The sequence below is a fragment of the Cydia amplana genome, chromosome Z, assembly GCF_948474715.1.
Source record: "Cydia amplana chromosome Z, ilCydAmpl1.1, whole genome shotgun sequence".
Classification (NCBI taxonomy): domain Eukaryota; kingdom Metazoa; phylum Arthropoda; class Insecta; order Lepidoptera; family Tortricidae; genus Cydia; species Cydia amplana.
The window spans coordinates 8,671,416-8,698,843 of record NC_086096.1 but is presented as its reverse complement, the minus strand read 5'-3'; the positions used below and the strand labels follow the sequence as shown (position 1 = coordinate 8,698,843).

At 36.1% G+C, this 27,428-nt stretch overlaps 1 protein-coding gene across 1 annotated transcript in view; it reads right to left on the bottom strand.

Annotated features, from left to right (window-relative positions):
- The window catches only part of LOC134661454 (carboxyl-terminal PDZ ligand of neuronal nitric oxide synthase protein), a 212,510-nt gene that overhangs the window by 145,970 nt on the left and 39,112 nt on the right, over nucleotides 1-27,428 (bottom strand). Inside the window, exon 2 of the mRNA XM_063517552.1 lies at nucleotides 10,364-10,625. Coding sequence (XP_063373622.1) covers nucleotides 10,364-10,567 — 204 coding nt within the window. The 5' untranslated portion in view covers nucleotides 10,568-10,625. The remainder of the gene's footprint in view (nucleotides 1-10,363; nucleotides 10,626-27,428) is intronic.

Below are 27,428 nucleotides of genomic sequence, written 5' to 3'. Positions count from 1 at the left end.
CAATAATGTACTATTGTTGTATTATGTAATGATATAATTTCACAAAAAAAAAATATTAATAAATAACTACTTGTCTATTGCTTAAACACAAATAATAGCACTGTCGGCTCATCCAAAAAACTATTTTAAATTTGTTACTAATAGGAAAAGCTTGGGTCCTCTCTGGTTTAACGTATTCTATCAATTTAATGTAAATGGTAAGATGTATCATTGGTCAGATGTAATGTAATATGTTTTTTAATGTGGACAAATACCCAAATATTGTCAATATTTAGACAATAATAGTTATTGACTTGGTGTATCTTTATATCTATGATACTGTGCGTTGACTTAAGGTACCTCTATAGGATGTAGTATCGGCTCAGTTGAAACTATTACTAGGTAGCTGAGAATTGTTACTAGTTAATAACGTATATATTAAATCGTGAAGTGTATTGTCTTCTTCACTTCTGACGCTACTTTTAGGCAGAGGAGTGCTCGATTCGAGTTAATATTAAATTATTTTCGCAAATAAACACATCATGTACATAATTTCTTACACATTTACGGAATATGTTGTCCTTATGTAATGGGCTATGTACAAATAAAGCTGGTATACCTAGTCAATAACTATTAATGTCTAAATCTAAATAATGTCAATATTTTGGTATTTGTCCACATTAAAAAAACATATTACATTACATCTGACCTATTATCACGTTGCCGGGTCTATTGATACTGCAAACAGCCTTATACACGCGAGAGAATTGAGATAAATACCCCAGACGGGCCGACAATAGCGACCGGATTACACGATACGGACAAAAACTAGCAGCGGTGCCCCGTAGCTTAGCAAAGAGAGCAAAAACTATACACGTCATGGACCCCTCCGTGTATAATAACCTGCCAGCAATAATAACAGACGCACCTAGTTTGTAACTCTTTAAGAACAAACTTAAAACTTGGCTTGTTGAGCGGTCGTTCTATAATATAGAAGAATTTCTGACTGCGAAATATTAACGTAAATGAATGAAAATATAACACTACGCAAGTAGCGAATCAACTTTAATATTTAGAATACTTTGTAATTTTTGTTTTTATTATGTTATTCGACAAAGGGATGTAACGATACCGATACCGATACGATATATCGGCCGATATAATCGGCAGGCCGATATATCGGCATCGCCGATTTAAATACACCCGATATCATAACAAAATGTAAACAACCCACAGTAAGGTATTTTATTGGGCAAGAATATTCTTCGCCTCAATTTTAACTTGATGTGTCAAAACTTACGTAAGTTTTACTACGATAGATTACTTACTCAACGTAACAGTGAAGCTGCTATAATCGTGCTATTTTGCTAATAGGAATATATTTTTCTTTGTTTTTATTTTTCAGTTTTTCACACTTCTTAAAATCAAATGTCTATTGAACATAAGTATGTTTTATGCGTATAAAGGATATAATTATTAATTAATTTCAATAGTCAATAGTCAAAATATACTTTATTCATGTAGGCCTAGCAACAAGCACTTATGAATCGTAACATACATAAAAATTATCTTAGCTTAAGATAATTTATAAGTATGTTACGATTCATCATCATTATCAGAGCAATTTATTGATGTTATTATTCCATAATAATATTGGATTATTATACAAATCTAACTTAACACAAATTTAAGAATTTCACAAAAGTATCGTCAAACATGAAAAAAAATTGTATAAAAAATACTAGTCTAGAAAGTTTCTAGAATAAAATCTAAATGTCAAATAAATAAATAAAAAACAAAAGAAGTACAAACATCGGAATATTCGGAATATCAATTTCCTCATCGTTAATCAAATATACCTAATAAATAAATAATCATTTCGAATAAAAATTAATCCCACGTTGTTTTATCATTCACATTAGTCTTGTGTGGTATAATTAGTGTTGATTTGCTCACTCGTGAGGCACCTCTTTTGTACCACTCATTTTGTTAAATCGTCGCAGTACTTCACACCGCAAAAATGTCTTACTTCACTCCTCTATTCATTTTACTCATTTACTCGCGCGCATCACAACAGGTCTTACCACACAAATCATTCAAACACTTCATTTGAAAAAACCACTCGCGGCTGAGGCGCGCGAGCGCGCGATGCGCACAAGTACTCACAACTCGCAAGAGTCGCGATACTCGCGAACGCGCGAGCCGCTCGGTACTCGCCGACATTCAAATCCTCATTTGAGTCTCAAATGAGTCTGTTAACTGCCGAACTACAAACCTTATTGCAAAGACAAAAGGTCCACCGAGAAATTCGTTGAAGTTTCGCTCACCGCCTCACGCGTCACTGACTGGGACATTCCCTCAAAAATCCTTTCAAAATGAAACAATGAATTATATTTATCCAAAGAGGGAGTGAGACAGACACACGCCCAACTTCAATGTCGCCTCGCCGAAAATGACACACGAAAGACAACAAGCGTAAGCGCTGCAGGCTTTCATACATCTTAAATATGTCTGTCATAAATATGTCTATACATTAAATATTTTTTGTTGCCGTTGGAGTTTTTTGAAGCCGGAGGAACGGTCGATGCAAAAAAAAATTGTAGTACCTCACCTCATTTGAAGTAAGACATTGTAGTACTTCATTTTAGAAAATGAGGTACTCATACTAAACTCATTTTAAATTGATGTCCCACCCATCACTAGGTATAATACGCTTTAGAAATAAGTTTACGCTTTACATCATTCTTAAATTTATTAATAGATAATTCAGTAATATAGTTTGGAAGTTTATTATAAAATCTCACACAATTACCCATGAATGGTTTTTTAATTTTATGGAGCCGAGTGAAGGGCACTGCGAGCTTATGTTTATTTCTAGTATTAATATTATGAATTTCACAATTTTTTCTAAAATTTACAATCTTTTTATGTACATACAGAACATTCTCATAAATGTATTGACAGTGCACTGTCATTATATCAATTTCCTTAAATTTATCTCTAAGTGAGTCTCTATGGTTCATTTTGTATATTGCTCGAATAGCCCTCTTCTGCAGAACAAAAATGGTATTTATCTCTGAAGCACCACCCCACAGTAAAATACCATATGCCTTAATGCTATGGAAGTAACTAAAATATACTAATCGAGCTGTTTTCACATCAGTTAACTGACGGATTTTGCTCACTGCAAAAGCTGCAGAACTCAGTCTATTCTAAAGAGTAGCAATATGGGGACCCCACTGGAGTTTAGAATCTAAAGTTATACCAAGAAAAACTGTACTATCAACTAATTCCAATTCCTCATCCTTCACAATGATACTTGTTTGCACATGCCTAACGTTACTACTAGTGACAAACTTAATACATTTAGTCTTTTTCTCATTTAACAATAAATTATTGACATTTAATTTTATTTGATTTATTAACTAACTACCAGGCTATCGATATCGGTATCGGTATCGCCGATTATTTACTTTAAATATCGGTATCGGTATCGTATCGGCAAAATCATGTATCGTTACATCCCTATTATTTGTACTAGCTATGTAAGTTGACATGTAATCACCTATTACTAATAAATTATTAGTATGAGTATGAGTATGATACAAGTTACCAATTTACATTAAATTTATAGAAAATATGTTAAAAGAGGACCCAAGCTTTTCCTATTAGTTACAAATTTAAAACAGGTTTTTCGATGGGCCGGCAGTGCTATTATTTGTGGTTAAGCAACAGACAAGTAGTATTTTATTATAATTATTTTCTTAAAATAATATCATTACATAATACAACAAAACCTTTTTATCACCAAGTGGGTTGTTGTAAAGAAAGCATCAGAGGTAGTCTGAACGGGTTTGATGTAAAATTCACTTATGAGGTTTATTTTACAAGCATCAGAACTACTACTCAGATAGTGGTTACACAAAAATGTGTACAACCTACACGTACTAAATTCATAATTTATTTATTTGCGTAAGATAGTACATTCAGGTTCATATAAGATTGTCTTTAATAATCATTTAAGGAAAAGTCATTCAAGTAATAGTCAAACCGTTTTGTTTTATATAAAAATTCAAGTAGTTTTATAGTGGCAATGTTTAACTTATGTGGCAAGTCAGTGCTAAGAATTGTCTCATCTATCGGTAAATCCATATGATGAAAATCTACTTAAAGGTTGACGCAAACAATCCTTTATTATGTCAATACGGAATAAATTTCAGGCCCATATTCTCATTATGTGATTTTCGCATAAATATTAACAGTCACAGTACGCCCGGGCCCGCGCCGGCAGAGGTTTAAACACGTATAAGTGGTTCAAGCGAAGGCACGGAGACCTAAATAGAACCGTTTTCCCCCGAAGGGTAAAAAACGGATATTTAGGTTCCTGCCGAAGCTTGAACCACCGCTAAGGGCCTTGCCGGCTTATATGGTACCGAGGTGAAAGCAGCCGAGTGCTGGCAACCGGGCGGTATTATTACTTGAGTCTTGAGTAAATGTCGCTACTAGTTGATGAATTCGCTTGATTATGTCTGAGTTAGGGCTTGCAATCCGGATATCCGGATATCCGTCCAATTTAATATCCGTCTTTAGATTAAGTAATACTACAAATTTTAAGAAAACTATCTTAAAAACTTTGAAATTTATAATAGTATTCACGTTTTCGGTTGATTTTATTTATTTGGATACATTTTTACGTTATAAAAACTGTTTATTGAAATATTACTCCTTGATTGCCGACTCTTCGTCGATATTCTTATGCAGATCGACCTAGCTCCGTAAAAGTAACTTTGAGCGTACTTTGTACCGTGTTCTTGTCAAACATGATTTGCTGTTATAATTTTTAGCGTCCGAATACTTACGTTATTAACAAAGGGCGAACAGAACTAAAACGAGTCCAACGGAGGAGGACTTCGGTTGATATTGAACTGCCGAACGAAATGCAGTAGGGTTTAGCAGACGATAAATAAGGTTTTAGCATTTTCGATTTGAATAAATCTGTAATGAAAACCTTGATTGACTTTAAATGCAATGTAAAAATCTTAACAAGAAGAGACTGGTCTAACACTTAGAAGATATTCGATTCTCTAAATATTATCAAAACCCCTATCAAGAAATGAATTTCGCAGCGCAGACTGCCAATATTAAATTGAGGGTTGAAGTATCGCCATAACCTAGTAATTTATTACTAACTAGCGACCCGCCCCGGCTTCGCACGGGTAACAAATTATACATAAACCCTACTCTTGAATCACTCTATCTATTTAAAAAAAACCGCATCAAAATCCGTTGCGTAATTTTAAAGATCTTAGCATACATACAGACAGACAGACAGACTGACAGCGGGAAGCGCCTTTGTTTTATACTATGTAGTCGTATAGTTTGTATCACCTGTTCGAAAAACCATATCTAATCTAGTCAGGCAATTAAAGGTTGTGTATGAAATCTTTGCCTAAAATCATTTTTAGTTTTTGGAGAGTATAATTTAATTTTGCCATTACGTGGCAAATCAACACAATAATTCGTAGGTACTAACTTAACTAACCTAACTTCACGCGCGGTTACACCAGCTGTATGTTTGCACTTGCACATCAACTTCAAACTATCGGCGAAAAGGTAGAACGCCATAAATAGCTTAATACTTGCTGGTACGCAGCCTTGTGTAAGTAATAGTTGTTTATGAGACTGCTACATAATGAGAGGCATTAAAATACGAGTGTGGGTTTAAGAAACGAACGGTAGTGAGTTTCTTAATAGGATCACACGAGTGTTCTAATACCTAATTATGTACAGTTAGATACACTACTTTATCTAAACACATACTTAAAACGAATTAAAAGATCAAAATGGCGGTGAATGAAATTTTTTTCAAGCATGTCACGCATCCGTAGTTTTTTAAATTACTAGACAAAAGAATGAAGTCCCTAATCTCATGTCACTCGAGATCAAATATCGTGCGGTTTATAATAAAAAAACATACTAAATTGACGTTTCGTATCGATAACTATTTTAATACCTATATGGATACTAGAATAGAGACCCACTTGAGTATTGACTGCTGTTCCAAATTTAAACTCATAACCTTACAACAATCTATAACATTATGTACATTAAAGTACAAATTTTCCTACTACCACAGATAAGAAAGTTCTCATAGTAAAATTAGTTGTAATAAAGCTGGTCATTTCCTACGGTTTCTGAACGCATTATAGAGCACTAATGACATGTATGTAGATAAAATTGTATTATATTACATTTTTTATTAAATTCATCTGGGTTTTATGAAATAAAAAATAAGTATTCGAATTATCCGTTTTATCCGGATATCCGGATACTAAAATAATAAATATTCCAAATATCCGGATACGAAAAATGGGCGGATATCGCAAGCCCTAGTCTGAGTTACAAGGGTGTTATCTCGTAAGTGGTTCAAGCGAAGGCACGGAGACCTAAATAATTGGTTTCAGTCATCGCGTCCCGTTTGATACTTTGTCAGATGATAGTTTTGGTGCTATTGTTAATTAAAAAACACATCTGGATCACATGAACATATATTAGATTTTATTTATTTATTTATTTGCTTGATATGCTCATGTGGCCAGCTGACGGTGATTCCACCGCGATACAACCGGCTGACGAGTTTTTTTATTAACAATAGCACCTAAACTATCATCTGACAAAGTATCAAGCGGGAGGCGATGACTGAAAAAAAAAATTTTTTTTACATGTTCATGTGACCAGCTGACGGTGATTCCACCGCGATACAACCGGCTGACGATTATTTTTATTAACAATAGCACCTAAACTATCATCTGACAAAGTATCAAGCGGGAGGCGATGACTGAAAAAAAAATTTTTTTTTACATGTTCATGTGACCAGCTGACGGTGATTCCACCGCGATACAACCGGCTGACGATTTTTTTTATTAACAATAGCACCTAAACTATCATCTGACAAAGTATCAAGCGGGAGGCGATGACTGAAAAAAAAATTTTTTTTTACATGTTCATGTGACCAGCTGACGGTGATTCCACCGCGATACAACCGGCTGACGATGTTTTTTATTAACAATAGCACCTAAACTATCATCTGACAAAGTATCAAGCGGGAGGCGATGACTGAAAAAAAAAATTTTTTTTACATGTTCATGTGACCAGCTGACGGTGTTTCCACCGCGATACAACCGGCTGACGATTTTTTTTATTAACAATAGCATCTAAACTATCATCTGGCAAAGTATCAAACGGGAGGCGATGACTGAAAATATTTTTTTTTTTTACGTGTTTCGATGGCTGCCATTCCTCAACCCACCAACGGAGCGGCAGCTGACGTCCACGAGGATTCATCATACGTAGCCGTTAACCACTATAGGAGTTATCGCCTGGGAGGCGATTGGTCATGGAAACCTGTTCGTGGCTCGCGGTCTATTAGTTACCTATACCGTAACGTCATTTATTTACGGTCCTCATTATTTATCACACCTTATTTGAGACAGAAATGGAATTTATAATTTTCAATTATAAGGGGTATTATGATAAGTACCTATCCATTCGAGATAATGTATTTTATGATTATTGTCGTTAAACGAATTAAGCATATTCTTTAAATGTATTCAGATTAAGCGTCTTTTTCTCGCCATCTTCCTTAGATAAACGCTATGAAGGCATTCCACTGAATTAATATTTATCGTCGTCGAAATTGCGCGATCGGCAGAGTGGAAATATTACTAATTGAATTCTGAATTGTTCTTCTTGTAACAAATTATGCTCGGATTACTTTAATACATTGTCTAGGGGATGCTAGTTGACTTGAACGATTCTATGCGAAAAAAAAATCGTGCAACAAACATTACGTACCACTGTTTAAACTGAATTGAAATATTTAAAAATTTAAACCTGACTACAATTTCAGATTATATACTTTTTTTAACTCTGTAAAATATCCATTTATATAGTCTCAGAAGGTTTGACGCCACAACAGAACACGCGACATGTACAATGCCTAACCTCACACATAGATACATAAGACTGCTAAATTATAATAACCCCTGTGTTTAGGGGTTGCACGACGGATCTGAAATGAATTGGGAAGATCCGCGGATCCGGATCCAAATCCGGATAATTTCATACATTTCGGATCCGGATTGCAAACCCTACCTGTGTTACTTTACTTTCGCGGCGCACAGATGAGCAACTATTTGTAAACAATTAGTATAACAAATGTGGTTAATTTGTATATTCTTATTAATAACAACAATATCGTAGAGTATTACTTAAGTAAATAAAATGTGCACCTGATAAAAACTTACTTATACTGAAATAAATGTGTGTCATAAAAAAATTAACATAATAAAATAAAAAACTTAAGAAGTTTCAATATTAGATACTAAGTTTAGTAGAGACATAGACTAGGAATCCTCTAGACGGAGTTTAGAGCAATTATTTCATGAAACCGATGCTGCCAAAAATACGGGGGTTCGGGGAGACGAGGTGAGCGAATCCCGTGCCGTCATTGGTCCGTTCAAATAAGACACGGACCAATCACGGCACGGGATTGACTCGAAGATGGAGTAAAACTACCGTATAAGTGGCAGAGGGGGTAGCGTTACTATGCTCAGTCTAGAGGATGTCTTGTCTGTGGGTAGAGAATGCCTTTAAGTCTCCATTTGTACTTATTTGTATCATGCAATAAAGTTTTAATAAATAAAATATTCATAATAATTTAGAAATGCTCGTCTATATTAGAAAATGGCTGTCTATCCAAATCATTTAGTAATATAAAACCCGAAGCTGTCATGCCCTCATAAAACCAGTACAGGATTCCGGGATCTACATACATTTAGTATTCCCATTACTCGCCAATTTCTATTTGAATAGCGCTTTAAATCGCTCGTGTAGTGACAATTAAGCAGAATCGACAGTTCATTCCGAACCATTGGGAGTTAATGTACGTCAGCCTGATGAGGGCTTTTGTGAAAACCGTAATGAATTCTTGCATTACAGTACAGGGTACAGGCCTATATAATAGATGAATTACTTTCATGTTGTTTTTAAGGGCATTTATACCTATTTCGGTTTAACCACACTGTTTATTTAAAAAATAAAGAACACGTAACTATGAACAGTGATCTTGAAAAAAATACCCCACGATATCAGCACATAACAACAAAAATGCCTTTCCCGGGCATCTTGAATAAACGGATGTTATTAATATTCAGGGAAATATGTGCATTATTAATGAGATTCCTTTATGCGAGGTGTGCGGTGTCCCACAAGGCAGCTATATCTATGCAATTTCCGTACACCTACTTACACGCTAATTAGTTTATGGTAAGGTTCGATTACACCAAACTGGAGGGAAGATCCAAGATCAAACATCATGATGATACGCGCTAATATTAGTAGGTAACAAGACGTAAATGTGGCTGGTAACAAGGTGGTGAAGGTGGATATAGTATTTTATGCAACCGTTGTTTAAGAGAGGTCAAAAAAGGCGAGTGGCGTGAGTAACAACTTGAGGCGAAGCCGAAAATTATTAATAAAGACGCCACGAGTATTTTTTGACTCAGTTAAACAACGTTGCATACAATACTTTTTCTACGACCAAGCACTTATTTTGAAATAAAATTGTAAATTTAACAAATATTTTTAATTCAAGAAGTAGCAAAAATGGAGGGTACGGGCGGGAAAAGAATGAATGAATGAAATTTAAAAAAAACATATCTATGGTTCACTTATTTGTCAGAGATGACATTTAAAATAAGGTGGGCAACACTTTATTTCATTCAATATTTTTTAAGTGGTCATTATACACGAAGTATCGTAAAATCGCCAAAAAGATACTGCGTGTATGCACAAATTCTTTTTTGGGGAATAGACTAAAGACTTGTCTTGACAACTATAAGGTAGGGTTTTAAAGGTGTGTGCACGACCCTTTAAATGACAAATAAAAGTACGGGAGTAGAAAAAAGTTGTAAAAGGTTGATAAGCAAATTATTTTGTCGGTATTGTCTATTATTATTATATTAGGTATTGTTTATCCTATTATTATAGCATAATGGAGCATTTATTATAATATTAAGTGTACGTCTATATTACAGAGTGAACATCAGAAAAAGCAACTTGTTAAGACGAAATTGTCCCAAACTCAACTCAAGAGATCCCTGGCATTGAATCCCACGAAACTTTTACCATATTATAGAGTCTGTGCCGAAAGAGAACAGTCGTGAAATTTATGGGATCGAGTACATTCTACGACTCTTCTCTTTCCGCACAGACGGCCAGCTTATGGGTATAAGAATAAACAGTAAATAAGTATTCCTAATATCTACGGCGCAAAACATTGATAGTAGCAAAATAGTTGAATCTGCACGTGGAAGTTGCTTACCTTGGCTTGGAACTTGATGCCGTAGGTGAAGGCCTCGTCCGGGTGCAGCGGGATGCGGGTGTCGTACTCGTCATTCGGCACCGGGTTGTACTGCTTGGTGGACGGCATCTTGCGGCCCCACTTCAGTAGCTTCATGGGCATGCGTTTCCAGCCGCGGGCCTTGATCACTAGCACGCACCGCCCTTTGCTACTTTTCTTAAACATCGAGGCGCATTCTCGTCCCGTCCAGAGAAATGAACTTTCGGCCTCTTGATTAAGGGACCTGCAACAAAAACAGAACTGTCACTTAAATGAGCTAGTCATGCTAACGGTATACAGGAAGTAGTTATGAGGGTCTCGTCAGTGACACTATTTGTTTTTAGGCCACCATCATCTTACTTATTGTCCTAAGTAGTTAAATAAGTACACATTTATGATATCTACCATTGTTGGAATTTAAACTTCGTAGTCAGAAACAATTCTAACAGATCTAAATAAATAAATAAATAATATAGGACATTCTGACCAAATGACTAAAGATCTGCGTCGCGCGTCGTGACAATCGATTAATCTTAAGTCCATTTCAGTGACAGGGCTTAAATTCCTTTTTAACGCGTTGAATCGTGAACAGGACAGGGTTAAAACTTAGTTATGATCAAATAAAACATTACGAAGATATGAAAGTTACTAGCGGCGATATGGATAATTATTTTAAGCATACTAGGTACGAGTACACAGATTGTAAGAATGATCTACCAGTACGTAATATGACGTTCCTTCACAAATTGTGCATTAATGAAGTCACAAGTAGGACCTTATAATAAAAACTAAAAACGAATAACTTAAATTAACACAAAAGTAGTCGAATTCACAAAACAGGATGACATAATTTTATGGTTTTCGTCAGCTGTTTTAGTTGACCAAATTTCGCTTTCTGAGAGAAAATACGAGTTACCTACTATAAAATTATACAAATCACTACATGTCTGCCTATAATAGTTGAAGAATCCACTTGGTTTTCCAGGATCTCATCATCAGATCCTACCCTGATGAACAATGTGAACATAAACAAAAGAAACAAAGATCCCGACCAATTGAGAACCACCTTCAAAATTTTGAATCAAATGCAAAATGTATAATATAATTTGACATATACGTAAATACCAAATATGCCAAGTTCCAAGAAAGGTTCTTAGCTACCTATATATAAAGATTAAAAAAATATTGTTAATTGTTTCCGATTTCACCCTGTATAAATTCACGATTAATTTGATAACAAATTAGGATAAACAAGCCGGGGAGGAGCCGATCATGATTAATGTTCTAAGAGACGGTTCCCAGTAAATTGAAACATAAGTATCAAGACGGTAGTTTAAGACGAGAGCTTTTAGCGATCGTCGCGGGCGCTGAATTTAATTATTCCCTGCACCAGACATTGACAACGTTTGATATAAAGGGTCTTCTTGGCTTAAAAATTACCCAATATATAATATTAACAAAATAAATATTGACTTTTAAACTTTTCAATTATAAACTACCGTGAGGTCCCGGTACTCGTTACCTGCTCACGTATTAATGTTTCGATTTAGCTCGACACATAAACTCAGACATTGGATTCTATGGGGCAGAATTTATTAATAAGTCCGTCCGTATATCGATAAATTAAATTGTCTATACTTTTCCCTTACTTTGTTCGTAACTGTTTATTATTTGTAAGCTTGATTTCGGGGTCGATGATAAAGTTTACACAAAGCCTATTTTACCTAATATAATCGCTAGTCTAAAAAACTACGATGATGAAGTTTCAAAAATCTCATTAAAATATAGAAGAAGATAATTTTGTTATTGTTGCGTTCCGTGTACTACTATAAATAAATTCTCTAATTTTATAAAGAAAGCTTGGGAGCGATCGTTAAGTATATAAGAGAAGCATCGATAATTGAATTTGCCGATATAATTTATATTGTGCCCCATAGAATCCGATGTCTGCTCGACATGTTTCGATCTCATTTGAGGTTTGTTAGACATGAGTTAATTAGATTATCAAAATTAGTATAATATAGTATTCATTGGGATAAATAATTTACATAAAATAATTATCTACAATACCGTAAAATGGGATGAGTAGGGTTCGCGGGGAGAGTTGGGTTATGAATGGGGAGAGAAGGTATGAAAAGGGGTTGAGATGGGATTTTAAGGCTACTGCTACAAAAATAATGTATTCCAATTTAAAATGGAGCTATAGTAAAACTCATAATAAAAAAAAACGATCCAACAATCTTCCAAAATCACCTTTGTATGAAATCCCGTCTCACCCCAATTACGAGGGACTACGGGGTGAGGTGGGATTTCCTGTTTATCGTCAAAGTTATGAAATGGAACTACCCAAAATAAAATAAAAACTAAAATACAAACGTAAAAATAAAATGTTATCGAGGTTCGAATGTCAGTTTTGCCCCTACTCACCCCATTTTACGGTATATAACAAAAGCGCCTAAACATTTTAAAGAAAATTTGGCACACGTATCGCTTATTACCTGGATTAACACATTAAACACTTATCCGTGGTGCTTATCTATAAACACTTATCTCTGCAGGCGAGAAATAGCGCGACGACAAGCTATTTTCGCGGGTGGAATGTTGTATCGGAGATCAATCAATTAATTCTAAGAAGACAGAGTCATGAACTACTTAAAGCTAGTTCAAGAGTAGGTACAGTAGAGAAACCGAGATCTCGCTTAATTTTTTTGGAAGAGGAACTAGTTATTTACGATACAAGTGCGGAAAAGAGGTCATTCGAAACGAGTGGCGATAAATTAAAACACGACCGAAGGGAGTGTATTAAATCGACACGAATTGCGAATTACCTATTCGCACGTATATCGTACAACGTTTTACAGTACATATGGCACTTTAAACTTTTGACAGGGCCATATGTACTGTTAAACACATTTTTCCGTTGTTTAATTAATCAATATAATCATATACTTAATAGAGAAGCAATGGCCTAAAATTAAAATATGTATGACGTGCAAAGGTTGCTGTAAGGGCGTCGTTTTTAGGGCAAGTATTAGGGTCAACGAGATCTAGAATGCACAGGGCTTCACAAACCCTGGCAGAGGGTAAACTGAAACGCGGGCGCGTTTGCATTTCTCGGACAGATGACTCGGAGATTGGCCTGCCCGTTCATCTACAGATTTTCAATGGGCTGCATAGTCTTTAGCAGTATTGCGGTACGTCCGTAGGTATCCTTTGTTACATGTTGCCATTTTACGTGTATCTCGTCCATTTAAAAACAGAACTAACCTATATTTGTCCGAATACGGCCTTTAGGGTTATGATTTTAACACTTTATGTATCCAATAGTAAATGAAGGTCATGAGGTGTCACTCGAATTGTTTTTATGATGCGGGGTACAAAGGCCACGTTTTTAACAGAATGTGGAAGATATTTTTTTACGAAAAACCTAGTTGGATTCAGTATTTCAATTATACGAGTGTGCTTGTCTTTACAAAAATTGTTCTAATTTCGTGAAAATACGCACGTAGCTTATTTGATTATATATATCCTTTTTTCTCAAACAAGCTTAAAACAGTATCTAACTCTGATCATGATTTTCCTATCTAAAGTAAAAGTAATTACTACACCAAGAAAATCAATTTTGCGGAAACAGATACAGCCTTCGAGCGAAGAAATAATTAAAATAGGTTTTTAAAAAATCGCATCCAACCACATTGCGTTATTTTAATTCGTTAATTACTCATATTGATTCTAATTATTCATCGAGTACTATATAATGAATTTAATTCACATATTATATACGAGTATAAATTGGTTAACCGCTTATTCTGCTCAAAGCGGATTGAATTTTACATTCGCTATGAGGCCAAACTGATGTATTTCCGGTGCCGGTTGTGCATAAATAATATAGCCAGGCTTTTACGTCGACCGTCATAGCCACTGGTAGATGGCAGATATATTTTTTATCTATAGTTTATTTTTATGCTTAGTTTTTAATTCTAGTTTTTAATTTTAGTTTGTAATTTTTATTTTAAGGCTTTTTATTATTTGTTTTAGTACTTACTTTATTTTTAGAATAAATAAAGTTTTAACAATTATTGCTATTAAAAAAAATACATTACTGTATGAACTATTACCTAATATGCCAATGTTATCTAAATAAGTATTTGTTTTATGTTTTTACCCCAAAATGGGTATTGGCCATTTATAATGTGAGTTAGACTGATAATATAGAGTTAAAAGTAAGATAAACAAAAGATGAATATAATTACTGCCGTATTCGAACTTCAAGATATGAATTCACAAGAGACGACACGTACTAAATCCATTCTAGAGTCAGACCGTGAAAAGTCTGCAGCGATTTTGATAGCCCACGCAGTGCAAGTGTCATTTTAAACGTCAAACTTCTATGAAATTATGACGTATAAATAACACTTACACTGCGTGGGCTATCAAATCTGCTGCAGACTTTTCTTGGTGCGACTCTAGATACGTTATAGTTTAGATTTCAACTAGTTTTCTTTTTCGGCGCAATTCGGGCAACCAATGTCACTTTTACGATAGATCGTGTTAGATATCTATTAGATGTGAATTAGATCTCTAAGTAATATCTTGTGGAAATCGTTCAAGAGTATCTCCAGAATCGCGGAACTGTCAAATTTGACAGGTTAGATCTTAAACATATCGTTACCGTATCTTGGCGATGTCTAAAAGATATCTAATAGATGTCTATTACAAAATCCGAATCGAGCCCTAAGTCTCTCAAAATTCTTGAGTAAATATTGGTAACATGTAGATATAGTGGCCGTTGTACCTTAATCCTTATGAAATACGGCGTCATTTCCTTTGGCAGGATTGGTCTTTAGGACCCAAGATGGATTTAAGAAAGGGAGCCACGATATTTTAGAACTTTAGAACTTTATCTCTTATCGAAATTATATTGAATGAGGATGAATATGACTTAACTTTTAATGTTAAATAAAATAAGTAACTTAACTCCATTCGTCTTACCATGCTATGAAAACTCCGAGGCCTGAACATAAAAATTATACATATACCTACGAGCTTTAAACTAGATCACGACAACGCCGAGGTATAGCGGCTACTTTTGAAAACGAAACCTCCGCGGTCCGGCTATCGACAGAGGCATCTAAATGAGAAGTTCAAGGCTAACTGGTCTAGACCTGTGTATGTCTTTAAATAGTCATAATTACGTATGGAACGGCCTACGCGTAGTAAGTACCAATGCGAGCGAAATCACATTGTTTTAAAATTAGGTTCCTGCCTTACTTCAGAAGGGATACTTTTAAAAACCCAGACTAAAAAAAGTCATCTTCAAAATAACATGTTACATCTCTCCCGTTCGGAAATCTCAGTATTTAGGTATATAATTATTATGTAGATAGGCAGCAAATGTAATTTACATTCCTCATAATCGATTAGTAATATTAGTATGTAATTATAACTCGGGTGAAAGCACCAATTTCACAGTTTATCTTCGTTCAAACACCAAAATATCTCGGATGCTTAATAAATAATCTGGTCATGTCAACCCTCAGCTAACAATCTAGGGCAGTGGTTCCTAACCTGGGGGTAATTACCCCCGTGGGGGTAAAACTGGTATTTTACGGGGGGTAATAAGCTAACCTAATATAACAATACAACAAACGTACACGTTTTATTTTTTTATTACCATTGGGAGGAGGGGTAAAATCAGGTTCCCTAGTTAGTCATAGGGGTAACCGGACTGAAAAGGTTGGGAACCACTGATCTAGGGTATAGGGTTGCTTGTTACCAGTGGTAACAACTTGGTGGTAACTAGGAATAACCCACAATCTAGTGCACATTTCTTATAGTTCCGTTGAATAAATCTGACATAGGTATTAATTTAAAATACAAATTGTAAAAAAATACTTGACAAAAAGTTTCGTTTTCTTCAATTTAAAATATAACCAACATTTCTACTCGAACGAGTAGTACCTAGTGTTAAAAATACACATTGCTGATAGAAACGGAGCACTGTTCGGAGTTGTTTTATTTAATGAAGCGAATTATGCCTTACATAGCCGCTAGTCTCGTTAAAAGTTTGTTCAAATCCCGTCTCTGTAACGAGTCAGACGCTCTTGTGACGCAACAGCATTTTACACGAGCAAACTACATCTGCCAGTATCTTGACTTAATTTACACTACTATAATAAAATCAAATTTGATGTTATTATCTCGTACGCAATAATAACATTTTCACAGATTAGAACTTGTTCAAATAAAACAAAACTTCTTTTATGAGACCGTAATTTACGGATTTTTATATCTTTGAGAGGGTTTATTATATGATAGATAGGTAAATATAATATGTATGTTTTAGGATAATATTTTGACATTGGCCCGCAGCTTCGGTAGGTACTCCCTTAGACATCTGCATATACTCTTGAAATGTTCTAATCTCATCAAATAAATATTTGTTATTGTCAGATTCGGTTCTGTAGCTGCGCAAGCAAACAAACTAACAATGCAAAATTAATTTGTAGAAAACCAATACGTTACTACTTCATGTTTTGAAGACCAATGACCTTTCCTCTTATGCTTCAATTAAATCAAAGTACTGATTATAATATACCTATCTGGTACGGCTCGCATTATTTAACGAAAGCTCTTTCTAAACGGATCTGGCGACAATTTAATAAAATGATGGCTGTATGAGGGTCGGTCACTAAAACAGATATAAACTGTGAAATATTTGCAGAAGATATCTGAGCATGTACCTAAAGTACTTTTTTAAGTAGAACTTCTTAAAATAAAATTCAACTGCCAATTATGAGTGCCAGTTGTTTAGCGTAGATAAATAGTTTACTTATTATTGATTTTCTATACACCTACATAAAATTAAGTATTTACAGTTGTGTGCAATATAATAGCAGTCAATAAGAAAATGAAATTAGGGGTAAACTATAACTTTAGACCCATTATTTTGGATCTTTTTTTTTATTATTTTTCCGCATTACTCTACATTATTTCAAAGTGAACTGTAACCTTTACTTATATAATATTGGAAGTAAAAGAATAGTTATTTGTACAACAAGAGATCAAAGTTTGATATTTCTTCGAGTGCTTATTTTGAGTCCCGTGCAAGCGAAAGATTCTATAATAGATTCACGAGCGTAGCGAGTGAATCTAATTTAGAATCTTGAGCGTAGTAAGGGACTCAAAAGCGCACGAGATGTAAATAACTTTGATCTCGTGTAGTACACAACATTTTTCACCTCAGCAGTGAGAACATATTAGAGAACCCGAAAAATGTATTCCTTCTTCATCATTTACCTCTATTCACTCATGTTTTCTTAAGATATACCAACAATTAAATTTTCACCTTAGCAGCTCGAACAAGGGTACTTTGCTACTTAAAAACAGTGAGCAAAATCGTATTTTGCTCACTGAGTGAGCAAAATCGCATTTTGCTCATTTTGTCTCACTCAGTGAGCAAAATGCGATTTTGCTCACTGTTTTTAAGTAGCAAAATACCCTTGTTCGAGCTGCTGAGGTGAAAATATTATTAATATTTCCAAAAATCACAACACTAATATTTTTTTATTTCATTTTTACTTTGACATGTAGGTTCCCTTGCGCGCAGTCCTACTTAAAAACAAGTTTATTAAAAAGAATTGTGCAAAGGTTTTACAAAAGAATATGCGGTTTTGTATTGTGTATAAATTCGTCAATACTTCTTTACCTACTTACATTATAAAATTGATTACCTCTGGTATACTTTGGTTTTATTTGTCATTTTAGGTGTTTGCTGCTGTCTTATAAAAATTGTATACGGTACCTACATAACTAGGTCTTAACGAGACGTAGTTTAAAATAGGCCCGACTACGTTATGACTTATGACCTAATGTCCCAGTTGCGCAAATACTATTTTCATCAATGATTTTCGAATGTCAATTTCGGTTTTTATTCGCGGTGTGTCCGTTTGAAGTATACACTTGTCAGTTGCAGCCCCTATACGAGTTTGGAACTACCCAAGTTGCGAGGCACAAATGAGAAAAGTTTGGATCGCACAAAGGATGATTTAGTCAAAAGTTATTACGTTTTTGTAGGTGTAAAAAGTCATTAAGTATCTCATACATTTTAAAGATAACAAACTGTACCTACCTACGCTTCGGCTGAAGGCATAAATAATAACCTGATATGATTCCTAAGTAGGTATAAAATATTACATAAGTATTTTGAAGAAAATTGAATTTTATTTTATACACAGGAAGGGCTCAGCAAAATTTCACCACGCTCGATAATGGGGGAGTCTTTTACCTACACATACTTATAATCATAGTTAATGCGGTGTAATGATGACATTCGGACGTCGACTGTAGCGGCATACTGTCGCAACTTCATTGCTGCGGCAGCCGCGGCCGATGTTACTGTCAATTTCCACGAAAATTTGCGTTCACGTCGTTGCGGACTACGCGCTTAGACTACGGTACCATCAGACAAATAGTAAGTAAGTAACGTACCGTATGCCTGTGTGGACTTAGTCGGGCTAAAGATATTTCTAAAGTAATTAAAAACATGACAAAAGGTAAGTCACCTGGAGGCGACGGTTTAAGCATCGAACACCTGAGGCACGCGGGCCCTCATCTACCTCGTGTGCTGTCTCTGCTGCTCAACCTGTGCCTTAGCCACTCTTATCTGCCGCCTGAGTTGTTGGAGAATGTGGTGGTGCCCGTTATTAAGAAGGTGATGCTTCGGATGGGTCCAATTACAGGCCTATCTCCCTGGCTACTATTGAGGATAAGGTGTTTGACAGTGTGTGCTTAACTCATATTTGAGAACCCATATCAAACTGCATGACAATCAGTTCGGATTTCGACCTGGACTGTCAACAGAAACAGCAATCCTTGGCTTAAAGCACACTGTCAAATACTACACAGATAGAAAGACGCCGATATACGCCTGTTTTTTGGACCTGTCCAAAGCTTTTGATCTCGTCTCTTACGACATCTTATGGCAGAAATTACAGAAGTCGAAGCTACCACCAGAGTTCATTCACCTTCTGAGACATTGGTATCTCAATCAAGAAAACCGTGTGAGGTGGGCGGGCGAGGCTACGGAACCGTATAGGCTCGAATGTGGCGTACGACAAGGTGGGTTAAGTTCACCAATATTATTCAACTTATATGTGGACGCGCTGATCGAGCAGCTTAGCAGCACTCATGTCGGTTGCCATGTGGGTGGCTTATGCCTAAACAACATCAGTTACGCTGACGATATGGTGCTTCTGGCGCCCTCGATTGGCGCGCTCCGCAAACTTGTCTCCATATGCGAGTCCTATGCTTCCTCACACGGTTTGATTTACAATGGTAAAAAGAGCGAGGTAATGGTTTTTAAGGCCGGTAGCAAATGTCCCTCACATGTGCCCCCAGTTCGACTCAATGGGACCGCTCTCGAGAGAGTAAGTAGGTTTAAATACTTAGGGCATATTGTTACCGACGACTTAAAGGACGATGAGGATATAGAGAGAGAACGGAGAGCGTTATGTGTAAGGGCGAATATGCTGGCCCGAAGGTTTGCTAGATGTTCAAAAGCGGTAAAAATAACTCTGTTTAAGGCATTTTGTTCATCCTTTTAGACAGGTAGCCTTTGGGTCAGCTATACCCAAAAATCGTATAATGCTCTGCGAGTGGTGTACAACAACGTCTTTAGAGTGCTGGTTGGGCTGCCTAGGTTCTGTAGCGCCTCAGCCATGTTTGCGGAGGCTCGAACTGATGCCTTTGCAGCAATCATACGCAAGAAAGCGGCCTCATTACTGCGTAGAACCAGGGATAGCACAAACAGCATTCTAAGGATGATTGCTGATCACGTTTGTTGTCCCATAATTATTAGTTTAATTAAATTAATTAAGTCTAATATAACTTTTAAGTATTAATATAGTTTTTAAGCCTTATAATATGTAATACTAACACAATGGGATCACTGTTATCTTAAAGTAAATAAATATACATACATACATAAAGAAATAAGCCAACGTACACGTAAGTCAGATTAACGATTAACTATATTTAAGGCGTCCCTTTTAATAAAACATATTTAATACATTTTGCTATGTCGTATATCAAGATATCAGGCAGATAAGTAAATCACTTTTGTGGTCACAAAGTGCGAACTCACGGAATTAAAGTAGTAAAAGTTTTGAGCGCCGTGGCGGGAGCTTTCAGGTGCAGAAGAAGTTTTGACAATACCGGCTCAAGCTTCACTAACTTACTAAGATTTAACGCAACCATTCACTATTTCCCTTAAGACTGCGGCCTGTCAGTACCAAATACCTACTCGATGTCATGTTACTGCCATATCACTTATTGGCATCATGCCCTATTTTACTAAAACAGCCAATGTAGGTACATAGCGCACTGATAGCAACCGAACTAGTCCCAATAAGCCCTAGTTGTTCTGGGAGGTCGAAAGGAGTCCGCTTTCATGAAAACTAGTGTGCTTATGTCAATTCTTGGGATTCCGTTGAAGAACGGACCCATGCTCTATGGTGAACTAACTAAAATGAGCTGTTGCCGTCACACAAATTTATTACAGGAGCGCTAAGAAGCGACTACAAGTTGTGTAAGGTCTATTTAGTAGGTAAATCATCTGTGAACACAACCCTTTGCTCACTGCTTTGAAAATCAACTCTGCGGAACGAAATGGTTCTAACCATTCTAACTTTAACTTTTAACTTACAAAATGTACGTTACGGAAGTGTAAAAATGTGGCTGTAGACAACTTACTCAAAAATATGTCCCATGCTTCTCAATTGGCTGACATAAGAGCTATGGGGCATATTTTTTAGATGATTTGTGCACCCATATTTTTACACTAGACTGTACCTACATAATACTTAGATTACAATAGCGAATGCATGGTTAGTAGTCTGAACCCCTGATTTAAATTTCTTTCGATAGCGTGACGTGCGTTCGCGTTTGCGTTATGTCTATTTTTGTATGGGATTTTGAACAGCGCGTCAAGCGGAACGTTTTGGAAACTCCAAATCCCATAGAAAATAACACTTAACGCAAACGCGTACGTCACGGCACGCTATCGAATGAAATTTACACTAGGGGTACTGTTTTGTCGGTTTCATTTTACTTGTACAATTACGAGTACATACGCTGGTACTGAATATTACTTAGTTAGAGCGGTTTCGCACTGGGCTTTTTCTAAAATAAATATCGAAAACCTGATTCTTTCAAATCTGGACATTCTTGGGCTCATTCTACTCAGAATCGACAGCACTTTCCACCCTTCCATTAAAAAAAGATGTCCATTCCATTACGTCACGTTTTATTATGAGAAAAATTTTCACTTGTATGGACGTGACGTAATATACAATTTTCATACAAATTTTTGGGACATTTTTTGTTATCATCAGGATTGAATATGCTAGTGATTCTGAGTTGAAAGAACCCAAAAACATCAGGATCCGTGAGAATCGGGTTTTCAATATTTATTTTAGAAAACGCCCCACTACGTCCGTTCCGAATCCGATCCGAATCTGTGAAAATATGGTCCGAAGTAGCCGTAGAACTATTTCTATGGCAAATTACGCACTAGATCCGTCTGATTTCTTTCCGAAATCGGATGACGGAGTGCGTAATTTACCATAGAAATAGTTCTACGGCTACTTCGGACCATATTTTCACGGATTCGGATCGGACGTAGTGCGAAACCGCTTTTACAGCCCAAAAAATAGGTAAGCTTTGCTTAAGCTGGAGTTTTATTCGGCTTTAGCTACAGTATGTATAAGTTATTCTATGGTATACTTAAGTCACTAGTGCTGCACTCTGGTGGCAAAACATTGCAGTAATACCACAGAATAAATAATAGTACTAGGTACAGAAGACTCACTCTCTAACAAAACGCGTCTGTTACGATTAGCACAGATATGGCCGCTAAGTGGCGACAGCGCCACGCGCGGCTTATGGCTAGCCACCAAAATTGGTGTGGAACGGATGTACTTTTAGCTACCTGTAGCAAAGCGACGAAATCGCGGAGTGAGCCACGCCTAATAAGCTTTCTATGTTGATAAGTGTGTGCCACCCAGCTCGGTAGGGGACAATGGGAGGCGACAGCGTAAATTATTAAGTAGGTAATCAGGCGGGATTAATTATTCGTACACGATGCATGTATGTATAATTGTATGTGTATTATGTATGTTGATGGATGAGGTAACCGAGCCTTTCCTAATTTTAAAAGTATTATAGGTAGCTATGTACATATAAAGGTAACATTCAGATTGCGACTGCAGCAGAATTGATTTACAGCGTTATTGTTGCAGCGTTGCCTTGATAAAAAGAGGTTCATTGGATTGAATGCCCTAATCGCAAATACAATGAGCCAATAATAAGCATTGCAATTAATTTATCAAGGAAATATACCTACATCTTATAATTAACATTTATTTCATTGAAAAATACAGTAAAAAGACAAATAAATAACTTATGAACTAAATACAACTATGAATAATACTAAATTAAAACTAACAATCCTAAATATATCTAAAATAAAACTACATTATAATATATAGTAGGTACTTTTCTTTTGATGGTGATATGTCAAGTCAACGAGAGAGCAAACCGAATGAACTTGCTTAGTATAATTACAAACTTCCTGAGTCCCCCTACAGTCCTACTCATCAGATCAACTGATTAGAAACCGGGAAATGGTATTGTAGGATTTTATTATAAAAATTGCTCGTATCAGGAAAGAATATATTTAGGTAACTCTTGCTACATTCCGGAAACTCTCTCAGTTTTGTGTAACCGTATGCTTAGTCACCATAGTCAGGTGCTTTGTTAGGTTACCAATTAGAGACACACAACGCCTTTATGTAGTGTAATTTACAAGTACAAAGCGGCAAAAGCGTTGCGTCAAGCGTTTTCTAGGCGAAGATCGCCACAAAATTACACTTACATACTTTCACCGTGCAACCTAGCATCCTAGGCAAATCTCTATGCCTCGTGTGTATGACACAAGCGGGGTAATGTTATGCTTCACGGTGTGCGGTGGAATGGATAAGTATAGCTCCGAGAACCAACCACAAGTTCCCAGTTTAGGAAGCATGAGTTTGTACAGAATTTAGGTAGAGAAAAAGACAAAACGTTTATTTATTATTCAAATTCAACGTTAAAATACTTACTTTTATACACAAGACAAGACGAAATAGAAAGCAGAAACTCGTAAATGAATCGATCTGCTTTTAACAGTTTTAACCTTCATATAACTACGCGTAACCTAACTTTCAATTTATACCTAACAAAACATATCGGTACTATTATGTATAACCCAAACGTAACAATACTTAAACCCGTAGGTCAACCAATACCAAGAGTGAAGTGTAGTGTCAGCAGGTGTGACCACACTAGGGTCGCTGGCCTCTCGAAGGTCAGGGAGAGGGAGGTAGCCAGCAACATTAAAGAAATAAAACCACAAAGAAAAGCGATTAACAATCACGAGCTGCACCGCCGGTTTGCCGCTTCATTTGACCATTGAAAATGTAGAAAGCTGAGATAATGAGATCCTGAGGGCTATGATCGTCGCATTTTTTGTCATTAGGCATCCCGTTGTTCGACATGCGATGATAAATACGTAGTTATGTATTTAATTTATGTTAAGCCTTATATAGCCAGATCCTACGTACTATTATCCTACTACCTCTATGGATTTACGGGTCATTTTCCGCCAAGCGTGTTTCGGACAGCTGCCTTTGATATGAGCCAGCTGTCACTATCACCCTCTTCGCTCGGACATAACGAAGTTATCAACTTCACAATTTGATGCGACGAATGCACAATGCGGTATTTAATAAAAATCCAGCATTAATGAAAATACATTTTGTAAACAATATCCTACAGGTGGGTTTTCAACGTGCTTCCTAGAACTAGAATACAGCGCAATTTTTTAAGCATTTCAGAGTCGGCGTGCCAAACCACAAAGCCAAATTGCGCGCACAGCGGCAAAATTGCTAGTAAACACCGCGTCGGATCCCGGTTGCCTTTAATTGGAGTGTTGAAAAGCGAACGCGGATTGATGAATTGGCCCGCAAGGACTTACAGAGCTCGTAGACGAATATACGTTTGTAGATGCTTTTAGAAATTTAGACTAATGTCAACAAAAATAATTAATTAAGTAAGATTTTTGTAAGTGCACGGTTTTAATTTTGAAATTATTATGTACTTAGGTACAAATGACAGGGGTAGTGACTATCTTTCAAAAAAAAGGTATACAACTAAGTATTAAAATGACTAAAGCAAAACGTTAATAAGTAGTATGAAACGTGTTTTAAAGGCTGTTGGCTAAAGTACATGTAGGCAGGTAGTAATATGTTTTAAAGATGTTTATATGTTTACCCATCACGACGCTTCTGTATGCGTCCCGCCTACTGTACATTACCTTAAGAAGGCCGAGAACATCTTAAAGTATGTACGAGTCAAGTCCGAATTAGTGCTGAGGGTAGCCGTGAAGTTGGAATCTCGACACAATGCGACTTATTATGCTTTTGTGGTGAGGGAGGATGAGGACTTCAACAAGGAGATTTGGCCGAAGAATGTGAATAATTTAACAATTATCACTGTTGAATTTAAAATTGTTTAAAGTTTAAACTCGTTTAAAATGGTAATTCTTTCTCATTTCTTGTAATTATTCAATATTACAATATTCCATTGATCGCATGATAACAGATTTAAATGACTTTGAGCGAGCCTGTTACAATATCGTTTCATTAACTTAAAATGCAAATTAGAACTTTGCGAATTCATCAAAGTAAATTTGATTAAGCTTGGCGGTGATGAATAACGGGTTGAACGCTATACTTAGTTGAGATCTGGTTTGATTAGGTGCAGATTATAAGGAGCCGTGCTGTGCCGCGCTCCAATTAAGCTTCGTGTTAAGAATAAGAATCTTTTATTTGCGATAAACATTACCAGGTACATCGGTGTTCATGCGATAGGTGGTAGGTTTCATGTTTGACCATAAATGGTATGCAAAATATGTACAAAACTTATAAACTACTTATCATGCAAAACATATACAAATAATGTCTCTATTTATAATATATTAATTATTAATGTTATACAAGTCAAGTCTAATTAATTAAATTTCATGTCCAAGAAATCATTTGTGCTATAGAAATTGTAGTTGTTTAGCCATTGATGCAATTTTCGCTTGAATGCTATAATATTTAATGTTTTCATATCATTAGGTGCAGCTTTTTTTATGTTTATAGTTCGTTTTTTTAGCATTAGAAAGAACTTGAAAGAAGGTAAGCTATTTTGACATGTATTTTAATTGAAAAACACTTTTTAAAAATCAATAACTATTACTTATGAAAGCAGAAGACTATAAAACATCGTATTAGATTCATAATTGTTATATATTTACCGTAACTTATTTTTAAAATGTGTTTTTCAATTAAAAGACACATCGAGATTGTTTACCTTACTTCTAATGCTAAAAAACGAAGTATAGCTAATCTCGGATGTTCATCAGGAAGTAGTCTATCCGGATTGCTGCAAGAGCGTGGATGGCTATCACAGGCTTTTTTAAATATATCTTTGTGCTTATGAACAAACATGCACATTTTATAAATATAAAGAGACGGAATCAGAATCAGAATGGCATCCCGTGTATTGCACGAATGCATTTTTTTTGTGCGACAAATGCTCTATTTAAATCGGTGCTATTGCCCCACATTATTAAGCCATAGCGTAAAACGGACTCTACGTATGCATGATAGCAGGATATTGCCGTTTTGGTATCAATAACTCTACCGAGTTGTTTAAGTGCAAACACATATTTATTTATCCGGTTAGCAACGTTCTCCAATTGTGCCTTCCAGTCCAGATTCTCGTCTAAAATTACTCCTAGGAATTTAGTTTGCGTAACATTTTCTATGCTTGAAACATTCAGATTAATATTCAAATTCGGGTTCATTGATTTATTAAAATTCATAAATTTCGATTTATCTAGGTTAATTTTTATTTGTTACATTAATGTTGACTCATTTTTCACGAATATATTGCGCTTTGTAACGATTCCAATGCCAACGCTTTATGAGCGCATGCAAAAGTCGCGCGGCATCCATACGGAATTATTTTAAGTTGTGAAACGCAAAGGCCATAAGTATTTAAGTAATATCCGCTGTGAATGGGATGCGTTGCTCCTTTTGTTTTGCGCCTTAGCAACAAGGGCAAAAACTGTCTTCAGGCAATTGGCATTGGCTACAATTGACATAATTACATAATATTTACATCAGCGGTCGGCAACCGGCGGCCCGTGAACCTGTCGCTTGCGGCCCGCGAGCCTCCCTGGCTATTTTGTATGTAATATTGACAAACGACAATCTATCTATACATATAATAAAGCTGAAGAGGGTCGAAAGTCTGTACATGGAAGATATTCGAAAAAAAGTTGGCCGGGGATACTTAGAATCGATAACAGAACACGTTCCAAAAGTTTTTAGAATTTTTGTCTGTTTATCTTCTGTCTGTTCGACCGCGCATCACGTGAAAACGGCTGAACGGATTTTGATGCAAACTTTACTAATCTGTCGAGAAAATCCCTGTTTGGCTAGAAAAATTCAACCCCTAAAAGGGGGGTTGGCCACTATACTCGATTAAGTTAAGTTTGCACCTGATTCTTATGGCGCTAACTTAAGAAAGTGGTGCAAACTTTTGTTTGTGTAGGTACTGAGAAAAAAAAAAACAAAATTTTTGAGTGCTTTAGGACTCCCAGCACACACATTAACCTACATTCAATACTGTTGTTCTGTGTTTAAGTACTGACAGCCTGGACGCTTCGGTCCTTCAGCTCTACGCGGAGCACGTCCTTCGGCCTTCGCACTTAGACACTTATACTATTGTTCTGTGATTAAGCACAGACATCCAGGACGCTGTGGCCTTCGGCCCTACGCGGAGCTCGGCCTTCGCATTTAGACACTTATACTATTGTTCTGTGTTTAAGCACTGACATCCTGGACGCTTCGGCCCTTCGGCCCTACGCGGAGCTCGGCCTTCGGCCTTCGGATTT